The following is a 25,771-nucleotide window of genomic DNA, read 5'->3' as shown; positions in this document are numbered from 1 at the left end:
TGTGTGCGCTTTGTATGACTATAGACTGGACTGGAAATTTTTGAAAAACAAAGGTTTATTTTTTTGTTTTGGAACCCAGTATGTCAACCTATATCTCCGTATTAAAGAGAACCTGTATTTCTTTTGTATGCCTGAACAGATTTGTGCTGGAGCAGTACAACGCCCTCTCCTGGCTGACGTGTGACCCAGCTACACAGGACCGACGATCATGTCTACCCATTCACTTTGTGGTGCTCAACCAGATGTACAACTTCATCATGAACATGTTGTAACCATCAATTACAGAGGGAAGTGTCGGGGAAACATTTCACAGAAGAGGAAAGTGGCAACTCCGAAGGGGAGTTTCATCAAGACTGAAGAGAACTGCAAGAACCAGACCAGAGTACGGAGCTGGATCCTGCACCAAGATGGGATAAGACGGCTGTTCTAAGCTGAGACGGTCCTGTCCCCCCGTGGCTGTTACTGGTGGAGACAGTCCTGTCCCTGTGATTCAGAGACGTGCACATAGAGACAAGGGAATAAAGAAGATGTTGAATCGCAATGAATGAACGTGAGAGAATGACAGATTGGTTGTCATGGTATGTAGCATGGCAGCAAAGTCACTGGCCAGTCTGTATTGGAGAGACGAGTCTATCTGTAAAGTTATTGGAAGAAAAGGGACATATTTGATTGAGGAAAAAACTCAAGAATGGATCTTTGGTTTTAAGACCTGAAATTCCTTTTTATTCCTTTGGATGAAATAGTATCCAAATGAAATGCCTGCATCTATCTTATTTATTGTAAGTTTTTAAATGTATAATTTGTCTTATTTCTTAACCTCTTTTATATATAAAAAATGGAGAAGGTTTATATCACCTTCCTGCTTTAAAGCAATTGGTCTAAGATATATGTAATCGTCTTAATTAAAAAAACAACCAGGAAAAAAAATCCCATAAAAATTAAATAAAGTCCCAGTAGGTTGCTTTTAGAGTATTATTTTTTGTAATGGAGACAGAAATATTTGTATTGTCACAATGTACAGAAGAATTAGAGTGGAGAATTATGTTCCATGCCTTTGAGCATGGAGGACTTACAGCAAAGCTGTAGCTACAGAGGACTTGTACAGCAATGAACTTCACTGTGTTCAAATAAAGAGGTACATTGTTGTATATAGTATTTTATACCACACATTTAGACACAAAACCAAACGGCAATATATATAAATAATTATATATGAATGCCATGCCAGCAGTTGGTGGTGTGGCTTCTGTTTTAGGAATAAAGTGCGTCAACTTATTTTCCTGTGCTTGTGTTTATTGCTTTGGGGAGGGGGACTGTGATGTGCAATTGGACAAGGACACCAATAGTGGAGTGGAAGGAGAACTATTGGCATCTCTTGGAGGTAGCTGACCTCAGGTTTGACCTTTTTTTTATAGTGGAGAAATAAAATGAGAGCTAGAAGGTGAGAACATTTGTCTTAGCGGCAGACATGCAGTGTCCTGTTCAGCACATCCCTTTAGTTCACTATACCTCTCCTCACTCTGATTGGCTGAGGTCTGGCTCTTTTGGCACCACTTCTGATTGGTTATAGACACATTTAGACCAATCCCATTTTACTTCTGTGTGAAAGTAAATGTGTGGTGTAAATGAACTTAAACCAGCTATGGATGGCTGCCCATTGGATATGCAGTGTATGTGCACAAAGGAAGACTGTCTGGATTTCTCCTGTTCAGAGGGAAACTGTACTTTTGACTATTGAAAATCCATTGGTATTGCTCTTTACCTTGCATATTTGCCAATATTTGTTGGCTTGGAAAATTTGGCCAACAAAATGTATTTGGTCTCTACTTTTGAGTGTAGATAAATACATTCAATATTTAATAAAACCCTGAAATTTAATTTTTAGTCCAGTGCCATGTTTTCTTTTTGGGGAATCATGGTTGTTTGCAGTCACCATCTGTTTCCACTGTACAGTAGGTCTGCAAGCTTGTTAGCACACTCTATTCACAAGTGGGAAAGGCATCGGAATAACCCTGAATAATAATTTTAGTCAGATATCTCACTTGTAAATTGCTGAATTGCCCCGGGGTCGTGTAGTAGCAGCTGGCAATTCTTTCTTTTGAGAATTTTCTGCATTTTTCCTCGCTGTCAGCAGCCTTTGAATACACAGAGGTCCTGCTCTGTTTGCCTCCATCCCTCAGCAACTGCTGTCACTGTGCCCTTGACAGTGTAGTGGAATTCACACTGACAACATATCAGTGACAGGGTAGGTAGAAGTCTGCAGCATTTAAGAGGGAAATCTAAATAGATAATACTTGAAAGACAGACGGGGTATTTGTTTAATTATGGCCACTCACTTAACTTTGTGTGTGCCATGTCACATTACATCTTAATATGGTTTAATGTAGATATTTTTTTAAGATTAGATATTCACTATGACTTATGTTATCAAAATATTAAATTTCTGCAGCATGTCCAGTTATAAATGAAGGGATTTTCTGCCATAAGAGATTGATGAGTGGATACTGTACTGTATCCACATTGTCTGTTTTTCATTAATTATTCATAATGCAGAAATTATTCATGAATGGGAGGTTTCTTCACACACTGGTGGTCTGTCTTTATTCAAGGTGTACTCATCAGGTAAACATGCTCTTTTTTCGGACTCCATGTAGGTGAGAGGTGAAACAACTTCAGGGAACTAACTTAAACAAGTCCAGTTGCCCATGACCAGGATGACTGAGAACCTTCATCAACACATGCAGATTGCTGGTGTCACTATTAGACCATTGCCCTTTACCAGCGAGCTGTATAACTTAAAATAAAATATGCTGATGCCACTGCTTTGTCCTGCAAAATCAACAAAAAAAGATTAAATCGTACTCATATAATGTGTTCATACCAGCCCAGCCCATGAAGATCACACCACTGACTGCAGTCAGGGCAGGTCTGGGCTATCGTACAACCTCCAGTCTGTCAGTGCTACAGTCAGTCAGCGCTGCTCCAGGCTGCTGACTACATCACTTCCCTCACTGTCACACTGACACAGTACTCACTGTGGATAAAGCTAAGAGTGGATATACGGAAACCACAACAGACAGGGCGTTAAAATATACAAGACAAGACATTTCCATAAACCTACCGGCAGCTGCTAGGACAAGCTTCTTTCTGTCATTGGCTTAGGACTCCCCTATAACGTTAGAGGCTGACGGTTGCACAACCGAGTCCGAGGTCTGAGGGCCTCGGTGGTGAAATTTATCCTTTAAAAGACTAACTATCATCCTAATAAGTGAGGTAAGATGATTCTCCATTAGTTATTGTATTTACATTGAATGTTTATGCGGCAGAAACGGACCAGACAGCACATGAGAGTATTGTTGTCTGACAAGCTAGCCTAGCTGGCTAGTAGCATGCTAAGGGTCGCTCTTAAAGCAGTGGGGTTAGTGAATGAGTGTTAGCCACTGCTAGTTAGCAATTAGCTACGCCTCGGTAGTGTTAGCTGTATAATACGATATTTCTCGTGCTTCAAAATGACAAGTATCAAACATTTCGGAGTGCTACCCACGACTTGGAGTAATAATTGACTTGGGGGAAGCACATTTCCTTGTCAGCTCAACTTGCACGATGTGTAATTCCAGTTTTAGCTAGCTAACTAGCATTAGCACCGCTAAAAGGAGCGTTAGTTATTCGCGATAGCCAGCTTTTATATTGTTTTGTTTGCAAGATTATAGTGATAAAAGCGACATTTCTTTAATTTTATAGAAGCTGACTAACCAAAACTCGAGACACATTAACCGGCAAACACATTATTCATGAGCGCGTTAGTAAAACTATGAATGAATGTAATGCCACTATGTGACTACCGTTAACTCCATCAGCTGTATGTAGCTTTGAATAGTTTCTAGAGTGTTTCTCTAGTGTTTGCTAAACCCTTAAAGCAGTGCATATGCTCATGCCCCATAGAATGCACTGACTAGAAGACTGTCCTCTTTATTTGCCTCACGTGGCTTCGGATTCTGCCCTTTACATGGTCTGTTTTGCCTCTTCCCTCAAGGTTTGTTAGCAGAGAGATGGCAGACAGTGCAGGGCTACAGTTTGTCAGCCCCTATGCTTTTGAAGCCATGCAGAAGGTGGATGTGGTGCGCTTGGCTGCCCTGAGTGACCCAGAGCTGAGACTGCTGCTGCCCTGCCTGGTGAGGATGGCTCTGTGTGCTCCAGCTGATCAGAGCCAGTCCTGGGCTCAGGACAAGAAGCTTATCCTCCGCCTGCTCTCCGGTGTAGAGGCTGTCAACTCTATTGTAGCACTTCTGTCGGTGGACTTTCATGCCTTGGAGCAGGATGCACGGAAGGAGCAGCAGCTTAGGTATAGATGACTTACATATGGTAATATGATTGTTACAGCGTGGTAACCAAGTTCATTTTGGCAGTACACACAATGTGCCATCTCTTCTGTCAGGCATAAGGCAGGTGGCTCTAACGGAGAAAGCATCCTGGTGTCACAGCTGCAGCATGGCCTGACCCTGGAGTTTGAACACAGTGATCCCCTCAGGAGGCTCCGACTGACTCTCAGTGAACTGTTGGCCATCATGAACAAGGTACCCACATAATTCAATAAATCAAAGGATACTGACAACATGAATTCACCTAGCTGCAATGGTAATTGCAAGTATTATTCCAACAACAACAAAATGCCACCACGACAAGAAAAGACAAGAGTTTATGCTAAATTGAATAAAATGCATAGTTTAAATGTATAAAGGTTGTTAATAATTGATTTTGAAGATGGTTTATAGTGTACCATTCAAACCCACCCAGATAAATGATAGTGATAAAACCCTGCAGAAATCGGGCTGATTGTGGGCAGCTGTCTTGATATACAGACGTGGAAGAGACATCCTTTGTGCTTGAATATAGACAGACAGAGCTGACTAAAGATAAAAAAAATTAAAGCACAAATAACTTATTAAGTAGTATTAAAGTACTGTAAGAATAAAAATATCTTACTTGTGTAAATGGTTCTCTGCTGAAGAAACAAGCCTTCACAGTGGCTTTACTTTTTTGTCAAAAGTTAACTTGGCATCAGAAAGGATTCCCAAAAGTTGCTCTCACACTGACTGACAAATGACATATTTCTCTGTATTGCAACATCCTTCAGTACTTTCTTCTTCACATAATAGTATGCCTTGAATGATTGATCTGTACAGTCTGTCTCTCTTTTGGTTTCTTAGGTGGTAGACTCAAATGGAGAGTTCTTCTTAAAGTCCTCTGAACTCTTTGAAAGCCCTGTTTACTTGGAAGAGGTGGCTGATGTCCTCTGCATTTTACAAGCAGGTACCCAACTCCTTTCATCTTCTTAACAGTTTGCCTAGAGGGATGGTGTTGAATACGAAGGCTTTTGTACACAAGTGTGCTCATTGAAAGAATGAAGATTGTATTTTTAGGCCAGATCGCAATACACAATATATATTTCAAATCACCTCAAAAATGTTGAGACGCAATATATACCTCAGTATTAATATTGCAACAATATTATAGGGATGACTATTTGTACTTTAACAAATGATTAACACGATGAAATCTTTGATAAATAATCATCAGTAATGTTGATATAATGAATAAGTGGGTAAAAGCAAGCATTAGAGAGTTCTTAGCAAGTAGAACACTCTAAGTTCAGAAAGTTACATCACTTTACTGTAATGCAGCCTTTAAAATCAGGAAAAGACAACACAAATGTCATATTATGATATAAAGATATCCAAAATCTAAGATGATATATAGTCTCATATCAGGATAATGATATGATATTGATATATTATGGAATATATCCATAATCCAGTATTTTCTCATTACAGGAATGCAGTCTGAGAAAGTGCATCATGTGTTTTTGGATAAGGAATATGTACACTAAACTGCAACAAAAGCTTTTGAACAAAAGCTTAATTTATACTCATGCACATTTGAGTTATAGACACCTGCTCTGTCAGAAAAAAAAAAAGAACTGTTCAGCAAACATAAAAATGATTAAGAAATGCCATAATTTGCATCTACATAAATACATAAATAGATATCTGGTTTAGATAAATGAATTAAATTGAAATACCTTAAAAGACACATGTTGGTAAAATTCCAAATATAGTAAGTACTGCACCATATCAAATTGTTAATCTAAAATGAGCAATTCCAGGGACCCTTTGCTTAAACAAAATTGACAGCTTGATTATAATGAGAGGAAAATTATATGAGCAGAATAATCCACTGCAGTGATATTATCCACTGCAGTTGACAAACTTGTCTAGAATTATTTGTTCTTTTTTACAGAGTTGCCTTCCCTGCTGCCCATCATAGATGTGGCAGAGGCTTTGCTTCATGTCCGCAATGGAGACTGGTTTTTGTGTCTGTTGGTTGCCAACGTCCCTGACAGCTTCAGTGAAGGTAATTCATCGCATTACACTACGCATGGTGTCAGCTGATAATGTGACACACAGTGCCTTGTTTGGTTAGTGAGTGCACCTGCTGTGGCAGAAAGAGGGTGTACTTAACATTACCTTAGAAGCTCTTTGTGATAACAGCATTGTAATTGCAGTTTGCTATTAAATTGCCATCGCGTTTTCTTTCTGAGTTCAGGTGTTTCCTCTAATTCTAGCCATGCCAGTGAGCCATGCCACTGAGTGTTTGTCTTTGATTGATGAACATTATTGTCTCGCTCTGGCTCACAGTGTGTGTGCTGTGTGTGCTTCGAGAGATGCATTATAAGAAAATGCCCGCTGTCTCCAGTGCCTCTTTATCATACAGAGGGTCAGGGCTAAGTCAGTAACTTTAGTGTGTGTTATAGCAGTCAACATCAAGGAGTCCTTTTGGCTCTGTTACAGGAAATTTCATTGTTTCATTGAATCGAAAGTGAAATGAATTGCTCTAAGGGTGATGTGTGGGGAAATTACCCTGTCTAGAAGCATCAAGGTCTGTCGTGTTAAACAGAAGCTGGTCACCAGACCTAACTCCACTGGCTTGTTCAGGGTTATGAAATAATCCAGAAGTGACATAGAAGGGAAAGAATATCATTTCAGTCCATGTCATAATCTCAGCCAACCATAAACAGTTTGCCTTTTAAACTGTCAGCTGTGGATAAGTACAAGAGAAATGAGATAAGGCTGTGGAAATGCTGTCTTCTGATGGCTATTAAATCTTATTTACAGGCAAATAAATGAGTCGTGATTCTGCAGTTTATGGAGGAATATGAGTTGGCCATGAAATTGGAGAAATGATACAGACAGTTTGACTGTCTGTCAGTGACATAAAGAAAACCAGGAGACTTAAGTCAAGGATTACATTATTGAATTAACATACAACAGTAAAATGTATATATATATAATGTGTATATATATATTTTTTTTTTACCAGTATTCACTTACAAATCAAATTTAGTGAGCATATTGCTAATAGGCGGTAGATCGACTGAGTCAAAGCATACGATTTCAGGAAATGAAATTATGTTTTTTTTAAGTGTGTTTTATGCAGCTTGTTTACTTGCATATGTCCTGCTTTCTTGCAGTTTGCAGAGGTTTGATCAAGAATGGAGAGCGTCAGGATGAGGAGAGTGTGGGTGGTCGACGCAGGACTGAAGCCCTCAGGCAGCTATGTCAGATGAACCCCTCACAGGCCCTCAACATCAGAGCTATGGTGGTAAGTCACTATTAATATAATCACAGGACTCCAAACAAACCCCAGAATCCCAAAGTTTATCTTTTTCAAATATGAGAATCCATCACAGCCGCTATATTCTCCTGGAGATGTATTTATGCTGAATTATTCTGTTATCCTGTTTTTTGTACATTAATTATGGATGTGTAACTAATTTTAATACTTGTTTATCTCATCAGTTTGTGTGACATGCTTTCATGTCAAAATGATTGTTACAGGATGGTTTTGCCAATAATTTGTTGAAACATGGTTGCATGTTTTAAAATAGCTAAAGTCTTGAATTTTTAAATACCAAACCTAATAGCTTTGAAATAACTATAATCCATTTTTTTATAATAACAATCTGTCAAATGACAATGCGAAAAAATACCCAATATTCTCTGGTTCTGCTTCTAAATTGTGAGGATTTGCTATTTTTTCTTTGTCCTTTGTGATAGTTCATTGAATATATTTCTTTTTGAACTATTATTAGTACAATTTAAGACTTCCCGTTGGACTGAAGGAAATTAACAGGGACATTTGTTACAATTTTCTGACATTTTATAGACCAAACAGCTAATGAATTAACCAAGAAATTAAAGATTGAATCTGCAGATTAAATGATAATGAAAATGATTGTTACCAAGAGCTCACAGAAATGTTTTCTTAATTCCTGATTAAATAGGCTATTGAGAGGCTATGTTTTTTCAGGAACATTTTATTCTCTAGTTATTTCACACAAACACTTCATAAAGGTTAGAAACCCAGAAGATCTTTGTCTTTACTGATTTATGTTGTGATATACTTGGTGATATACTTGGTGATACTATCCCTGAAGGGAGAAATTTGTCTTCTTGCTTCTCCCCTGCTCTCAAGAAGGTTACAGCACAAGGTCAGTTATCGACCGAGGCCCCGGGAGGTAGTAGAAATTCATAACCTCGCTGAAAGATGCATCAGCAGGACTCATACTCGTACAAGAACTGTCCTGAGATCAGTCAAAAGAGCATCTAACATGCAGCAACAAATGACATCGGATGCTAAAGAGTGACCGATAGTAGAGCTGAAATGATTAGTCGATCAACAACAAATTAATCAGCAGCTCTTTTGATAATTGATAAATCATTAGAGTGTTTTTGACTGTTGGTCAAATGTCAGACAAAATGAGATGTTTACATCGCAATGGGCTTTCAAAAAATTGAAACATGATGTAGTACTTGTTTATGTGTGATCTATATTCAGCAATTAACGTACAAGTTGATTGTAGAATGAAAACATAGACCCCACCAATTTTCAATGGGAGTGTCTATTTTCAGCAAAAACCTATGGCATCGGAATAATTTATAATATAATATAATTTAATGTGTTTAATCTGTGTATTCCCAGGTGGAGGAGTGCCACCTACCTGGTCTGGGTGTGGCTCTGACTCTGGATTATAAACCAGATACAGCAGATGAAGCAGTCAGTCCCCTCGTCTCTTATGTCAGTGGGCTACTCCTGGGTACCAATAGCAAAGTCCGTACCTGGTTCAGCATGTTCATTCGCAATGGACAACAGGTGAGGAGCCTTATTCTGGATTTCATTTAATGCTACTTAATTTGCTACACAGTCACAAAAGTTTACTGTGTGAGGTGACAAGACAAGATGTGTTGTAGTTGTGGTGTACTCATGGCATACGATACAAGAGTTTCACCATGTTAAAGTCTACTGGATGAAATTTCACTAGGTTAAGTTAAACTAGGTCATGCTTACATTAATTATTGCTATCTTTTATTAGATATTCATAATAAGATGTTAACATGTTTACTGTCTAACAACTAAATGCCAAACCCAAACCCAAACTTAATTTTAATGTCTTAGCCTTCAGTTATTTGAGGGAGTGATGACTGGCCAACATGTCCTCATTCTCTACATTGTTGACAACTTTGTTTATCAATTAATTGTTAATTGTTTTTCATTTATCATCCTGAAATGCCAAACATTCACTAGTTGGAGCCCTAATGTAGAAACTTGGATGGAAGTGCAGCAGTGGACTCATGCCTTTCTCTCGCTCTGTCTTTGTATTGCTAGCGTAAGAGAGAAAGCAGCTCGGTGCTGTGGCAGATGCGCAGACAGCTGCTGCTGGAGCTGGTCGCCATTTTGCCGCGGTCACGCAGCACCCACGTGCCCAATGACGGTGATATGGAAGAGGGGGGCGGCTCAGGGTACTCTGGCCTCAGAGAGGAGTATGTGGTGAAGGCCAGCGCTTTGCTCCGACTGTACTGTGCCCTCATGGGCATCGCAGGCCTCAGGTAAGTCAAAGAGGCAGCAAACCTCCCTGTTATTTGATACTTGAGTGATCTTGATTTTGATGTTTATGTGGTTGTTTTTAGTTAAGTTAGTTTGGCCTGTTTTTATTAACTCTGAATGTGATACAGTATATATTTTAAAAATGTTCCACAATGTGTGAATTTGTTTAAAATATTAGAAGAAAATGTTAAAAGCTAATGTATTAAAGATAAATGTGATCCTTCTACACCTTCTACAGGCCTACAGATGAAGAGGCAGAGCAGCTCTTGCAGTTGATGACCAGCAGGCCCCCTGCCACTCCTGCTGGTGTTCGCTTTGTCTCACTGTCCTTCTGCAAGCTGCTGGCCTTCCCTACATTGGTTAGGTACAGAAAGCTAGTCTTATTACGTCCTACTTTTAGAAGTCTTTGTTTTATTCACCAAGCACAAACACAGGTTGGATCACAAACCCTATTCAATTAATAGAGGTCTTGAGTGTTGATTTTCTGCCAGTGCATGCTGCCTGCCAGAAGTCTGCTTTGCATCTCTTGGCATTTAATATTGTCCTTTGTCATACTGAGTGTGAGCATTATCCTCTGTGTGTGTGTCCAGCACTCCAGAGCAGGAACAGCTGATGGTCATGTGGCTCAGCTGGATGATCAAAGAGGAGGAATACTTTGAAAGGTAAGGAGAATCTCTTTAGTAATGAGGCATTATTGAACAGGTATTGTTCTGTGGATAAACTGTGGTACTTAGTTTGCATGTCCAAATGATAAGTGAGTAAAGTTGTAAATTACAAAAAAGGTCTTTATTTTTTGCAATTAAGATCATCCAATTTTGCTTGAATGACACATTTTTTACTATGTGATTTAAAATACTTTTAACTACTACTTTGTACTATTTTTAAGTTAAATTTGATAAATTAATGTCTGAATTCATACTCAAATATGTGTTTGCTTTGTAATTGTTTGTTCTTTGTTGCAATCGAAAGTAATAAACTCAGTAGGTTTGGTTATTTTATATTTATATTAAAATTAAGTTCATATGGCCCGTCTTAACAACAAAATGCAGCAGTGCATATGAATCTGTGTTTGTTTGTGACTGTAGTCCATAAAGCATAAATCATCAATCTCAAGTGACTTTAGGGGTGACTAAAGGGACACACGCTGATGAAGAAGTTGTGTGTGTGAGAGCATGGATGTGTGTGGGTTGATGCAACTAGCGTAATGAGTTTATTAAAATGTCTGTTCTGGGAGAGAGCGACAGGTCCAAGAATCTTTTCTCACTTGCTTCGCATGCATATGTGTGTCCTCCTCTTTCCAGTGCTGCAGGCGTATCTGCTTCTTTTGGAGAGATGCTATTACTGGTTGCCATGTATTTCCATAGCAACCAGCTCAGCTCCATTATTGAGTTGGTGTGCTCTACTTTGGGGATGAAGGTAAGGTGGTAGGTGGGAAGGAGACAGTGATCAATACATTAGTCTGGCTGACCAGCTACTGGCCCCACTCCTCCACTACAGCAGGGGGCACATATAAGACTATATCACTGATGAAACACTTGCAGCATACACATATCTACTAAGACACTCTATACCCTGTGGCCAATTTGCTGTTTTATTACTTATTAAGTGCACTATTGTATCCTGCCTGTGTGCTAAGTAGTTTTCCTGTCTCAGTGTATTTTCCACTAAGATGTGTAATGTAATTGGATTTAGAGCCTGTTTGTTTCCACCCCTAGGGCAATCCTCTCAATTCAGAGTTGTGCCTGCCATGTAGAATTTTCTTATGAAATATGAAAAGAGGGAATTACAAAATACCAGCACTGTTGCCTGCGGGTTGTTTTCACTCACAGTATACCTTCCATTGTTGACATTCTTTATCTGTTTTTTTGTGCCAATGTTCAACTTTGTACAGATTGCCATCAAGCCCAGCTCTCTAAGCAAGATGAAGACTATCTTCACACAGGAGATCTTCACAGAACAGGTACATACATTACAGTCCATCTTGCACATTGTCTACATGTAAATTCCAGTGTTCAATGATTTGCAGGCTTTTATTCTCATCAGCACTCATTTATTTTCCCACCAAACGATGCTGTAAACTTGGGAATGTTGTTTTAAATAATTTAATAATAATTTAATAATAAATTATACTTTTATTTTAATATAAATATACATTTTACTTTAATTTATTAAAGTGACTACAAGGAACTTTTAAGTGTTTATGAAACAATTTTGTGATTCCTCTGATGATTATAAATGCAGGGCTTAAAGTATTCCAGCATGGAGCCGGATATCCGACCAACTAGTGCTAGCCAATCGGAGGCAGAGTAGGGCGGGTCTTGCGAAGAAACGTGAGTGTTGTGTGGTAGCCCTGCAACTCGACTCAAAGCAAAGGAAGCAAAGTTAATTGAACCTGGCTGAGATACAGCCTTACTTGGGAGAGGAGTTAAGAACAAATGGCGCTGGGCATGGATAGAGGAAAATGGTGGAGATGAGAAGCCGTTCAACATTTGCCACAGATTGATGGAACTGGGTACTTGCTTCTGCAGCTTGTGTTCGAAGAAGCTACTGTACGGCATCAGCAGGAAGAAAGTGCTCGCTCGTCATGAATTAGATGCCAGTCACAAAGCTTTGGTCCGTGCAGTGTCATACGAGTACATAACATGAAACGATGGCTATAGCTGCCAGTGCGCCTCCAGTGACCGATGTGTGCATGTTCATAGCAGGAGGAAAGTTGTCAACTTGTTATAATGGGGATCTTAATAAAATCAAATAATAAAATCAAAATAGCAGTATTGTTTACAGCTGCCATTCACATCCATACTGCAATGTACTTACTTCTATAGAGAAGTAAATTGTGCAAAGCACGTACTGTAAACAATACTGCTTACAGTAGTAATTGCATTATACTTTGCAATTCTTCGACTTCAGACACATTTCTGGTGTATCACTTTATGTATATCATCATATGGCCACCACATGTACATCTGTGTGTGTGCTTGATGTATGAAGCTGTGAGTCATGTTTGCCAACACGTACCTATTTTGCTAAATGTAATCGGCAATCAAGAAGCCTCACATTTATTTGAGTAGAATAACAAATAGGAGCCCTTAGTGAAGCAGCCAGAAAATAAGAAATCACATTCAGCCAAAGTTGTGCACGTTCACACTATAAAGTGACGTTAAACAATAAAGTATATGTAGGAGTTGTTGTTTTTTCCAGTGGTGCTGTTTGGATAACTTGTTTATTTTTTTCCTTGGGTGTAGGTGGTTACAGCCCATGCTGTGAGGGTTGCAGTGACCAACAACCTAAGTGCTAACATCACAGGATTCCTCCCCATTCACTGTATCTACCAGCTGCTTCGGAGCCGAGCCTTCACCAAGCACAAAGTGTCCATCAAGGTAGGAGATGTGCACTAGATGGCTCAAAATGATCTGTATAAGTCTGTATAAAAAATAAATTTTGCCCTCTGGTGCTGTGTACATCTACCAGGATTGGATCTATCGCCAGCTTTGTGAGACAACCACCCCCATCCACACTCAACTGATTCCCCTAATTGACGCCTACATTAACTCCATCCTCACTCCAGCATCCAAGGCCAACCCAGAGGCCACAAACCAGCCCATCACTGAGCAGGAGATCCTCAACGTCTTTCAGAGCTCTGCAGGGGTGAGTCAGCCAAAGGGTTTTTAGGGGACTGCAGAAACCTAAACCTGCTCCATGAACAGTTGATGTTGTTTTGTGATGTGTTCATCATTTTACATATCCTTTTTTTGTGATATCTGTATCAGTATGTGTGAGTATTTGAAGGCACCACTTTTCTCTTTGAGTTGCCAGAAAGAATTGAGTTACTTACTCCGTCCCTTTAATGGCACTTTAATATCACAACTTCTCCTTCAGTCTCTCTTGAAACCCCTGATTTACTTTACATAGTTAATGTTATAATAGTGTTAATTATTGGAATCAGTACAGCTTTATTGTACTGTACATTGTACTTTTTTCATCAATATCCCCCAATTGTTTCTGATCTTAAGATGAAATATGTCTTTGTTGCTATTGGATTCAGGAGTTATGATTTACATCTGACTGCATTACTACAAGACATTGTGAGAAAAAAGTTGTGGCACCATAAACATTAAAATCAAGTTAAAAGACAATATTGTAGCTCTCTTTGTCCCCAAAAACCCATTTGTATTTAAAAAGTGTTTAGCAAAATTACTGCTGCAAACACAAAATGTGTGACATAAATGTGTTAATAATGCATGAAGTTACTGTCGTTTAAGTCTGTGTAAATTGTGGTGTTTAAACTGAAATTATGAGCACTTCATTATCATTCTTTACCATTATTCAGTATCTGTCTCTATTTGCTGATAATGCAGAGCCCTACTGTGCTGCCTGTCCCTGACCTGTAGCTGTTGTTTTGCTTCTCTTTTTTGTGATTGGTTAGCAAGGGGAGGGCAGTCGAGGAGGACGACAGCGCTACTCCATCACCACCCAACTCCTTATCCTCTACTACATCCTGTCTTACGAGGAAAACCTGTTGGCGAGCACCAAACAACTGGGTATGTACCAGACAATAACTGCATCCCATATAACACTGCACTGCCAGACTTCCCGCTGTGCTGTTGGCTCACTTCCCTTTCTATTTCTTATTTTCTCTTCTTCTGCCTGTCTAAAGTGTGTCCGTTGTCATTGCCTCCACTGAAGGAGGCATTGTGTTTGAGATGGAGGGAATTTGTCAGGCAGTGAGAGGAGAAAGGCAGCTTTTGTCCTCTGTGAAGTTGTTGGAGATGCTCTCACTCTGGATGTGCAGTCATTCATCCTTTTCTCTCTCGGCACTGAATGTTGGCTGCTTCATAGAGAATAAATGGAGGTCTGACAAAGAGCCAAGTACAATGGCTGCGGGAGCTGAGCTAACTAGGACAGCTGTAGGTTAGATTGAGCATTAGCAGTTAGCCTAGTCAGTGTTTATTCTCTCCCATGACGAGCTCTGCTCTTGCCCTTCATTAGGCCAGATTTATGTGAGAGTTTATGCCCATCTCTTTAATTGCTGTGTTTACCCAAGTGCTCCCGCAGCCTTCAAGGAAGGAGTAATGAAGCCCATCAGCAGTGGTAATGAACCCACGTCAATGAAAAATCACCTCCGCTCCTCTAACGCGTCGGCACAGTGGCTCTGGTGTCCTTACACTGCCAAATAAAACACTTGTCCTTTTCTTGCTTTATGTGCTCACCTTCTCTGTTTCCTGTCTCATAGTTTCTTTGCCTCACTCTACCTTTTCTCTCTCTTTTTTTAAGCCCTGATGCAGAGGAAGCCAAAGTCCTACTCCGCAGCCTTGATGGACCAGATCCCCATTAAGTACCTGGTTACTCAGGCTCAGGGACTGCAACAGGAGCTAGGAGGTGAGACATGGACTTCTACTCTGCCAGAAAAGCTTCTGATCCGTTTGTCCTGGATTTGTTTGTTTTGGGGAAAACACAAACAAAAAGGAAATTAAAAAATACATACAGTATATCAAATTGTATATAGTTAGATGGGAGCGTATGAAGGTACACAGGTTCAGGAATGGAAGTAAACTGATTATGATTAATTACTGAGTTGTGGAGAAGGGATAGGATAGAAAAAGTGTATACTTCTCCCTACTCCTTTTTGGGCATGTCAATGGGTTACACCCAGCTTTTCCGAAACCCCGCTATTCCGAAAAGGCTATTGTGGTACCCCTGACCCTAACCATATTGGGAAGTAATTGGAATTTGAAAGTCGGATTCGGAACAGCGGTGTGTCGGAGTGGGGTGTGTCGGGATGGAGGGGTTTCGCAATGGAGGTGTTTCGGAATGTCAGGCTGTCAATGCTTGTTAATGAAATATACTTTGTGACATGCTTTTCATTTTATTATGCTTATTTGTGGAACTAATTCAACGTTTTGTTTGGTTTTGTTTTCATGTGTCCAAAATAAATTTGCATTCATTAATTCATTCATTCAAAAAAGCTCAAAAACACAAAGGTCTTGTAGGTAATAACCTTACAAAAAATCTATGTTCTTTCCCTGTACCCAGGTCTGCACTCTGCCCTGCTGAGGCTGCTGGCCACCAACTACCCCCACCTGTGCCTAGTGGAGGACTGGGTGTGTGAGGAGGAGGTGACTGGTACCCTGCCCCTTCTGAGGAGGATGATGCTCCCTAGCAACACCTGCAGATACACCCAGAGCCAGCTTCACCAGGGTGAGGAGGGCGGGCATACGAAATGAACTATATAGGGTTGAGATAGACGATTGAATGAAGAGCTCCCATGTCTTTCTGCTAAAATTACCAGATTTTTTTTTAAATGTGAGAGATATTACCAAAGTCCTTTTTAACAATAAGTTCAACATAGTAAGGTGAATGTAAACAAAATGACAGTACATAGGTTGATTAGATAGAATCAAAGGTTAAACTGACAATGATAAGATTAAAGAGCAAAATGTAAAACCAAAGTAAATTCAGAAAGATCTCAATAGGGAATAAAACAGTACCAGTGATACTAATCTAGGAGCCATGGTTGTGTAGATGAGAGAGTAGTGTTACCAGTTTTGAGTGGAACAGGGAAGAGAGCCTAATATTGTATAATACATTTACAGGTGGAAGCTGTTATCCGGCTGAAATCTTATATCAATGGTTAATCCTCCAGGGTTTAGCGGATTATGCTGTAATTGGCTTTTCTTTGAGAGGGATCCTCGACAAAATATAAAAGTGTTACAGATAATCAGTTTCACACACCATTGCGCAGGTTAATGTACAGTATATATATCTTGACAAATTGATATTTTATGTATTTATGCAAATAGGTACAACTGTGTTGTTTTAAGGCGTCCAGGGATTGTTTTTATGAACCCTCTGCATCACAACCTTCTTTAGGATAATGCTGACAGGAAAGACAATGAATGGATTAATTCTGATTAGGAAAGTATGGTAAGAATAGAAAAATAGCTCCTATGCCTCCCAGGGCCTGGTGGTAGGAGGTGAAAAGGGATTTCAGATGAGTTAAAACAGACAGCAGCAGTAGTGTGGAACCTGAACTTTCAAGTAAATCTACAACAATTAATTTATTAGTTGATCTATAGAAAATGTATCGCCAAATAGTTTGATAATCAATTAATCATTTAAATCATATTTCAAGCAACTGTGTTAAATGTTTGCCGGTTCCAGCTTCTTAAATGAAAATAAAAAATCGACTTTGAAAGTAATCGCTAGTTGCAGCCCTACTTTCAGTAGATGACCTACTCAGTTTGTTTTAATTTCTGTAGTTTTGACACTTAACTTTGATCCCACTTTTTGTGGATTAAGGTTAAAGGATGATATCACTATCGTACTATTATCTCCTCACCACCATTAAGTCTAAGCAGATGTGTTTATCTAATGCTCTGTAAGTTTTTGGTTACTATTATTTTTTTTTGTGGCTCAATCCAGTTAGGGGAATAAGACATGTAGACTTTGATGATTAATTCAGCTGTTTGCCCCCTCACCCACATCCCAGCCTTCCAGAAGTTACCATCTAGCAGCCCGAGGCTGATGCGGATCCTGGAGCATTTAACACTGCTCTCACCCGGAGACCTGATCCCTTATGCAGAGGCCCTCACAGCCAGCATGGCTCTCCTGCTGGAGCCCGCTGTGCCTCGCCGAATACTGCAGACCCTCAACAAGCTCTGGATGGGCCTCAACACTGTGATGCCCCGCAGGTAAATGCTCTGGACACAATTAGATCTTTTGGACAAAGGATAGAAAATTGTGCTGTGGCAGCCTTTAGTAAGAATACCACAGAATATCACATGGGAATAATACATCATGGTAAATGGAATATTCAGTTCGTTTACATTATGCAAGTTAAAATTGCATATAGAACCAGGTAATTGGTATGCCCAACGGATATGTTTCTGCCTTAGAGCGCTATTAGTATGACTTGAATTAATGACATCAATTGGGTATTGGGGCTCAAAATCAATCACGAGTCCAAATAAGCATCTTGTCTTCACTAATTAGAATTTGGCCACCTTTGCTCTACTTATTAAGAAAAGAGTAAATAAAAAAATTTAAAAACATTGAGGCCCAAATGTTAATTGAAAATTTAAATCCACATATTACATATTATTTCCCTTTTGGCTGCTGGTTACATTTACATTTGTATGTCTTTTCAGTAAAAGGTTAACAGTAGTACTTGACTCGGTGTTGTCTCTCCCAAGGCTGTGTAAAGTTGCAGTGAGACCCAGTAAATGGATTAAAGGAAGACCTGTGGAACAAGAGTTGTTGCCCTTAACCCCAGGCTGCTTGCTCAGTGATTATTGTGCGACTAGATCAGAGGTATTGAGCCAGGCAACTGTGTCTGCCTGCGTGAACTCTCTGGACAGAAGAGGGTGACCCTCACTCTGCCCCAGGGCCCACAGGACTGCAGTTACCAAAGCTCTGAGCAGACATCCTATCGATCCAACAGGGGTCTGTAACAAGAAGCTCAGGGCAGGAAAACTGAGGGGAGGCACCATGAGGGAGATGTAAGGGATTGTACCCCCTCCCTCTTCTCTTCCTTACTCCCTCTCATAGTATTGAATGTTGCAGAGGGCTAGACAAGAGGCTCTGGTGAACCTAGGAGGAGGGCAGCAGTGCCAAATTTCACACAGATCCACTGATTGATGCTGGTGCACAAGCTGCAGGAAGACTTGGAGCTCCAAGAGTACCCTGCTGTGTATAGTTTAGCACTGGTCTGATAAGAGAGATTGAGGGTGAACAGGCTCATTTGTGAGTAAATGAATTATTTAAGCCATTAAACTGTCTTGTGTCGTCTTTTAGAAGCTTTGGAGTATTTTTCTTTTAAAATACAATAGATTTGTAACCACACATCTCAGCTCTATCATGGCCAAGACTGAGAGGCCGAGAAGGACCATCTTCTCCCAGGCCATTAGGGCCATAAATACTTAAAGAAGCATCCAGCACCGCTTTTGTAATTCAGATGTCTTCGCAGCCAAACACCTCTACATTGCAAATTGGCCACATGGCAGATGTACACACTGCAAAGTGGGTGCACACTGCAATTGTTCACAAGATGATTATTTCTTATGTATTGTATGTTTGTTTGGTTTTTTTATGCGATCGTTATGTGTACATAAAGTATATGTGATATTCTAGTTTGTCCCTGTATATAGCTTTATATTATTTTATTACATCGGTATTCTGTAACTTTTCTCTATTTGTAGTTTTCTGTATATATCTTTTACGTTTGCTGTTTGCAAGGTTTATGGAGTTGGTGCAATCTCATTTTGCTGCTGTTGTACAATTATGGATGTGACTAATGTCTTGAATTTTGAAATCTATTTTGGAAACAAAATATGGACAGTTCATGATTAGTTCATTGCATGTAATTCACCTGGATAAGCAATTTTTTGCCGTGCAAATCAAGCTTTACAAAAAATCTTCCAAAATGTCTTTTCATGCTATCTCAATTTCAAGTGAAATGATTTGAGTTATGACACTGGAAAAGCTGAGAAAAAAGAACCTAACCTTCCTAGTCAGGTATTTCCTCAACTTCATAATAATTCATGTGATATGAATGAAAGATAAACCTAATGTGTCTGTGTTGCAGGTTGTGGGTGATGACGGTAAACGCCTTGCAGCCTTCAGCTAAGCTGCTCAGGCAGCAGAAGTACACTCAGAACGACCTCATGGTGGATCCTCTCATTGTGCTGCGTTGTGATCAAAGGGTGTACAGGTAACTATAGCACATCTTCTAAAGGGACACATAGAGCACATGGATGCAGTTGTGTTGATGTCACATTGTGTGTCTGTGTACATAGACCTGTTAACACGTGTGTTGGTTCACGCCGTATGGACCCACACAATTGGCTGCATTGATTTTCACAATATACAAGAATGGTGTAAGATGTTTGGAATACCTTCAAAGCAATTGTTAAAACACTGTTAATGCAGTTTTTATGTTTGACTGTTCAGGATCAACAAATAATTTAAGATGTATGTTAACATTAATAATATTGATAATCCTCTATCTTAATTTAAAAATATATTCCGTAACATTTATGTAGGGCTGCACTTAACTATTATTTTTTTATCCATTAATCTATTGATTATTTTTTCGATGAATCTATTATTTTTTATTACTTGGTTAATATAACAATGTATTTACCCAAAATAACACTTCAAAATTTGTCATTTGTATTTCAATATTGTATTCAATAATCTTCGATCGTCAACAAACAAATATGACGAAGTATGCACTGCAGGGCATTATTACCCCAACAGAAAATAGCCCGGTTTTAAATGGTAATCTGTGTAATCCTAATATATATTATGTTGGGGTGGGGAAAAAGAGGAAATAATAGAACTTATATTCAAAGCGCAGGTTTTCCTATTCATTTTAAGCTGGCGATCAGGAGGGCACGTTATTTAGCATGGATAAATACTACAGAGGGAACGCAACAGACATTTCTGTGTAGCGTTAAGTTTCACTTTCATTTCGGTCCGGTCTTGTCCCTCAGTTATTTTTAATCTGTCGATGAGGACAAACGATCACTAGTAGGATCAGCATGCCAGTAGCAGAAAACATAGCAGCTTAGTCTTTCGGCAAACTGGTCAGCAGGGGTTCCCAACACGTCACACACACGGACCATGGAGTGACTCCCACACCGTTGCACCAACCTGCGGTGTTTCGCTGCATCGCCAAGATCCTTTTTTAATTTGGTTTGTTTTGGCAGATATCCTTATAAAAATCATGTTTCCGCTATTAATGAAGCTTATCAAGGCAGCTCTGATTCCACTGTGCTAGAACCTACCCCTCTTAATTCCTTTTGATTTGTTTGTCCAGAACCTCGGTTTTGTGGATGTGCACCCGACTATCCTTGTCAAATTGCAACAGATGACCTCGCCAAAGCAAACAAAATTACAGGTTTAACTGTTTTTTTTGTTTATGCCAGATGCCCCCCTTTGATGGACATTGTCCTTCATATGCTGAATGGCTACCTGCTGGCCTCAAAAGCCTACCTACACTCCCACCTGAAGGAGACGGCTGATTTTGATCGGCAGAGCCAGACAGTCTCAAACCTAGGTGTGCCCGGGCAGCCAGATACACCTGAAGTCACCAGGGAGGAGCTGAAGAACGCCCTTCTATCAGCACAAGTATTTTAACGTCTAACTGGCACATTCACACATACATTGTCTCTCTTACATACTCTCACTTTATTACAGAAGAAGAAATAACACCTATAAACTTCTATTTAACCTCAGGACAGCGCAGCAGTCCAAATTCTCTTAGAGGTGTGTCTGCCAACCTCTGAAGAGCAGCAGCTAGGGGCCAACACGGAAAGCCTGCTAAGAAGCATTAGGGGCCCCTTGCCAGGGAAATCAAAACAGGGAAGCCTAGGGCCGAGTGCCAGGGGGAGTGTGGAGGACACCGAGCCAGAAGGAGGCCTCCTCAGTGACTTGAGGGAGGTGCAGTGTCTCATCTGTTGTCTGCTGCATCAGATGTTCATCGCTGACCCCAACATTGCCAAGTTGGTCCACTTTCAGGTAACACGATGGGACAAGATGAAGTGGGCTGTACTCTTTATATGTTGTTTAACTGTGACAATGGGAAAGCAGGAAGCTTTACTGAGTCAGAAGCCGTACAAAAAGGGAGAGAGTTACAACAGGGCTGAAGGTAAGACCAACAGGGGCATGTGTTGTTCTTGACCCTTTAGTGTTAATCACACTCTTTTAAATACCTACTTCTTAATGAAGTTCCTCCATGATGAGATTTTCTTGTCTCCTGTCAAATGTTGACATTAGAAAGTAATGTTATCATGCAGATATGCTCTCTGTGAGTAGTTGAGTGGATAGTGCCATATTGCAGAAAAGACCTTCGAGTCAGTTTTTCAAGAAGAGCCAAGTCATGTTGACCCCATTAGTCACCACATTCTGCCCATGGCTATAGTGGTAAGTGACTACAGCACTCCCAGAAGTAGCAGACGGCCATATGGTGGACTTCATCAAACCAGTCCCCCCTCTGTCACACTAATCCACCCTTCTCCACACTGCCAAGCAGAAGCTGCTGTGTGCATTCACAGCTACACATATTTTATATAAAAAAGAACTTTTGTGTTTAAACGAATACTTGATTTAATTGACTGTGAATTCCTTATTTCTCCCTTATCTTTCTTGGTTTTATCATAAGATTTATATTTCCTGTTCTCTCCCTCTTTGCTCCTCTTTCTCTGTCAGGGTTACCCTCAAGCTCTGCTGCCTCTAACTGTGGCAGGCATCCCCTCCATCCATATCTGTCTGGACTTCATCCCAGAGCTTCTGGCCCAGCCCCAGTTGGAAAAGCAGGTGAGGCCTCCCAACCTCCCCTCTCCTCTCTTCTCTTTTTCCTGGCTTTAAATCCCAGACTTGCCCTGGTCTTGAGCCAGACCCTCTCATACACTGTCTTGTTTTTTTAAATCAGTTGTGAATGTGTGTCTCCACAGATCTTTGCAATCCAGTTGCTGTCATACTTGTGTACCCAGTATGCCCTACCTAAGTCTCTCAGTGTGGCCAGGTTGGCCATCAGTGTCATGGGCACCCTCCTCACAGGTCAGTGAATTGTTTCCTTGTCTTGACATCTTGTACATTGATGCTTTTGGTTGTAGTCCTCTTTACTTGCCTACCTCTTTTTATCTACTGTTGTGTCTCCATCATTGAATTTGCTCTCAGCAGACTCACTTTATACTGTAAATCACAATGCAGTCTGTACGCATTATATCAGCTATTTTCAAACCGTATATGGTGATATTTTTATCCCAATATTTGACTGCCACCATCTGGCCTTTTGCTGTTAGTGCAGCATTCTCTCTCCATTACATAAGTGTACAGTGTGTACCAGCCTCTTAGCCACTGTATCTATTGTTTACGCAGCTCTTGTGTGTACTGTACGTGTGCGTGTGTTTTGTTTTTAAGTGCTGACTCGTGCCAAGCGTTTCTCCTTCTTCATGCCCATCCTGCCATGCCTGGTGGCATTCTGCCAAGCCTTCCCTCCACTCTATGATGATGTGGCAGCTCTGCTAGTACAAGTGGGCCAAGTTTGTGCATCAGACGTTGCCACCAAAGCCAGGGACATTGACCCTCTCATTGCCCGTAAGTATTTTTAGTCACTTGTGTGCCATTATAACAATTTATTAAATGGTATAGTCAAGATTTGTATCCTTTGGGTTACACTTTTTATCAATACATGATTTGGAACAATTATTTTTTGTTGTTGAGTGTGACCACCAGTGTAGAAACACTATATGTAGTATATGTCATTGAGGTTATCAAGAGGGAACTTCCTTACACAAATGTTTAAGTACATTTCTCTTCCAAAAATATTAACAGAAACATTGGTGTCCCAGAACCGCCTCTCTTTATATCTGATGTCTGCACAGATCAGTAAGCTATTTGCACTTAGATTGGCAGTTGCTGTCCTGAAGACCTTATTCATATTGGACACTAATATATCAACCAACATGAAAACCTCAAAGGAAGCCATAGACACACAGATTAGAGACTGTTGTTAATTAATATTGTTTGCCTTTTTTGATATTAGTTGTCACCTACACATGGGCTTAGATGTGGTTCACAAAACTTAACAGAGGAGGACATCTGCAGATAGCATATTTGAAAAAAAAAAACCCTACACTCTGACTTATTTAAAAACTGAGTCTTAATCCAATATTTAAATTTTACTACATAATGTAGCTGCACATTTCACCCAAAGTAGGCCTGCATTAGATCTAATAGAGCTATTCCAACTTGGACCAATATTTTTGACAGTTGAATAGATCTGAATTAAGAAAATGCGTCCTTCAAAGATTTCCTTTAATCTTTGGAAAAGACGTGATCTTTCACCTGATTTCTACTCTACCAATAGTGCCAGTAGGTTACCATCTCGCTGGCAGCAACACAGGCAACGGATTAACCCTGGCCTCTGCAATGTTGGACATGATTTGTAGTTTTTGGCTGGCTGAGTGTGCCGACTTTCATCCCATATTTTAAAAAAAGCCTTGATTGGCCTTAAGTACTGATCTTGCAAATTGACTTGGGCTACTCTAACTGTAGGTAATAAGTATATCACATGTAGTTTTTGAAAGGTAACATCCATATACTCAGAACCTCTATATGGTGACACCACATGGACAGAAAAAGTTGCGTTGTGCATATGTGCCCTGTTTTTTTATATGTGAATATGCTCTATGATGATGAATATATGTAGAGATATGTACATACCGGTAAATGACAAACAATTCTGTTGTGTAGAACAGTCAGAACCATAACAATGCAATAGAGACAGATGATTTAGAGTAAAGTTAGAGCGATCTATCAATGTTTAAGTAATAACATGAATAAGACTGTTTTGTTTTTTCTGCCTCAGGCCTGCAGTATCTGAAGGAGAAGCCTCAGGGGGCTGTGGCTCCAGGAGGAGGTTCTTCCAAGCTAACTTTACCCCAGAGGACAGCAGAGGAACTGGGTGGAACTGATCCTGATGTCCAGCTCTGCTACTGTGTAGAGGCCACCTTCATGGACATCATCAGCTCCACCCTTCATGGACTATAGAGCAGATATACATGTATTGAAGAAGATAAGGAGGGACTGGACTTACACCAACAACTCTAAACACTGCCTCTGAAAGACATTCACACTCCTGAGAGGGCTACTGTCAACACACATCCATTAATCTTGAACAAATGGACTCAGACTGATGTCACCTTCAAGGGCTTTCAGACAATGTAAGGTTGTGGGTTACTCTCGTTCTCTGCACATGATGGGACGTGTGTTGTGTATCCATTCTAGTATCTTCAGTCTGGACTTGAGTCAAGCACTGAAGAATTAATTCTCTACCAGACTCATTTTTGACACCTGATTTGCAATTTATTTAGAAAATATATGTTATGTACTCTGTCAGAATTTGTAGAAAGTCAAACACATTAAACGCTAAATGGGTCCATTTTCTTGACCTCTGTAGGCATATTTTTCTAAGCTGCAAGTGTTGTGATCTTTTTCTCAGCAACTGAAAAAGGAAAATGTTGCCTTTGAAATAATATGTAGAGCTTTTTTACTGTATTTGTTTGTAATAAAACAAAGAAAACCTTTCACTGAAGAGGTGTATTTGTGACAAAACATTTTGTTTTATGAGTTTGTGTTATGTAGGCTACATCTGCCACAGTCGGTCTGAAGTTGAACGAGCTGCTTAAGAATCATTTATTTATAATGGCCAGAGTTTTCTCACTGTCGCCCTCTTGCGATCTTTGCATTTTATCGATATTTGAGAGAATTCCGGTGTTGGCTAAATGTCACGGCTAACAAGCCCGCGTTATTCGACAGGAGGCTGACAGAAGAAGAGAAGGGAAGAGTGGCGTCGCTGGTGACCATTAGCTGGTGTAGCTTAAGTATGAGGGACTGCAGTTGACATAAATGAAACGCTTTTGAAAATGTATCCCGACTTGCCGACGCTAACGTGTCTTTGAAGAAGTGCCTGACATACGGACACGCAGGAGACGAACGGTGAAAGCTCCGGAGTGCCAGTGTCAGGTGAGAGGACAGCAGCAGGGCCTGTATTTAACAAAATGCTAAAAGTGGAATTTGAGTCCTCTGGGACAAAAACTACGACATATCACTCGACGTGAAAAAAAAATGTACTCCGTGAAGTTACATGTATGGTTTAAGAATGGAGAGGTTTTGATATTTGATATCTGCTGTGAAGTTCAAACTCTGAAGTCGTAACTTTACACGTCGACTCACGCACACTATCATGGCATACTGGTGATCTTATTAAGCGGAGCCATGTTTAATGTTATTAGTAACACCTGTGCTTCTGCTGCTGTAGGCC

General features: G+C 40.0%; 2 protein-coding genes and 1 long non-coding RNA gene across 3 annotated transcripts in view; all 3 read left to right on the top strand.

The window, feature by feature from the left end:
* med13a (mediator complex subunit 13a) overlaps positions 1–1,276 on the top strand; it is a 75,166-nt gene extending 73,890 nt beyond the window's left edge. The window contains exon 30 of the mRNA XM_084374192.1: positions 140–1,276. Coding sequence (XP_084230318.1) covers positions 140–272 — 133 coding nt within the window. The 3' untranslated portion in view covers positions 273–1,276. The remainder of the gene's footprint in view (positions 1–139) is intronic.
* Positions 1,277–2,981: 1,705 nt separating this feature from the next.
* Positions 2,982–25,037, top strand: ints2 (integrator complex subunit 2). The gene is made up of 25 exons (XM_084374640.1): positions 2,982–3,273; positions 4,034–4,342; positions 4,436–4,574; positions 5,208–5,310; positions 6,298–6,411; positions 7,529–7,659; positions 9,040–9,210; positions 9,724–9,944; positions 10,181–10,306; positions 10,533–10,604; positions 11,244–11,358; positions 11,834–11,902; positions 13,188–13,322; positions 13,414–13,590; positions 14,369–14,483; positions 15,217–15,321; positions 15,976–16,140; positions 17,432–17,633; positions 19,526–19,651; positions 20,871–21,072; positions 21,181–21,462; positions 22,153–22,260; positions 22,398–22,503; positions 22,867–23,043; positions 24,317–25,037. Exons 2-25 carry the CDS (start codon positions 4,050–4,052, stop codon positions 24,496–24,498), a joined length of 3,636 nt encoding a protein of 1,211 aa, XP_084230766.1. The 5' UTR covers positions 2,982–3,273; positions 4,034–4,049; the 3' UTR covers positions 24,499–25,037.
* A 247-nt stretch (positions 25,038–25,284) lies between these two features.
* LOC311269223 overlaps positions 25,285–25,771 on the top strand; it is a 144,758-nt gene continuing 144,271 nt past the window's right edge. The window contains exon 1 of the long non-coding RNA XR_014624061.1: positions 25,285–25,473. This is a non-coding gene — a long non-coding RNA (uncharacterized lncRNA). The remainder of the gene's footprint in view (positions 25,474–25,771) is intronic.

This window comes from Pagrus pagrus, assembly GCF_965226575.1.
Source record: "Pagrus pagrus genome assembly, chromosome: 14".
NCBI classification, from domain to species: domain Eukaryota; kingdom Metazoa; phylum Chordata; class Actinopteri; order Spariformes; family Sparidae; genus Pagrus; species Pagrus pagrus.
Note: the sequence above shows the minus strand (reverse complement) of the source record. Positions and strands in the feature narration are given on the sequence as shown.

Coding starts and splice junctions, on each gene's coding strand:
- ints2 (XM_084374640.1), top strand. CDS start 4,050: ATGGCAGACAGTGCAGGGCTACAGTTTGTCAGCCCCTATGCTTTTGAA. Junction 4,575..5,207: donor TGTTGGCCATCATGAACAAG/GTACCCACATAA, acceptor TTGGTTTCTTAG/GTGGTAGACTCAAATGGAGA. Junction 21,073..21,180: donor ACGCCCTTCTATCAGCACAA/GTATTTTAACGT, acceptor ATTTAACCTCAG/GACAGCGCAGCAGTCCAAAT.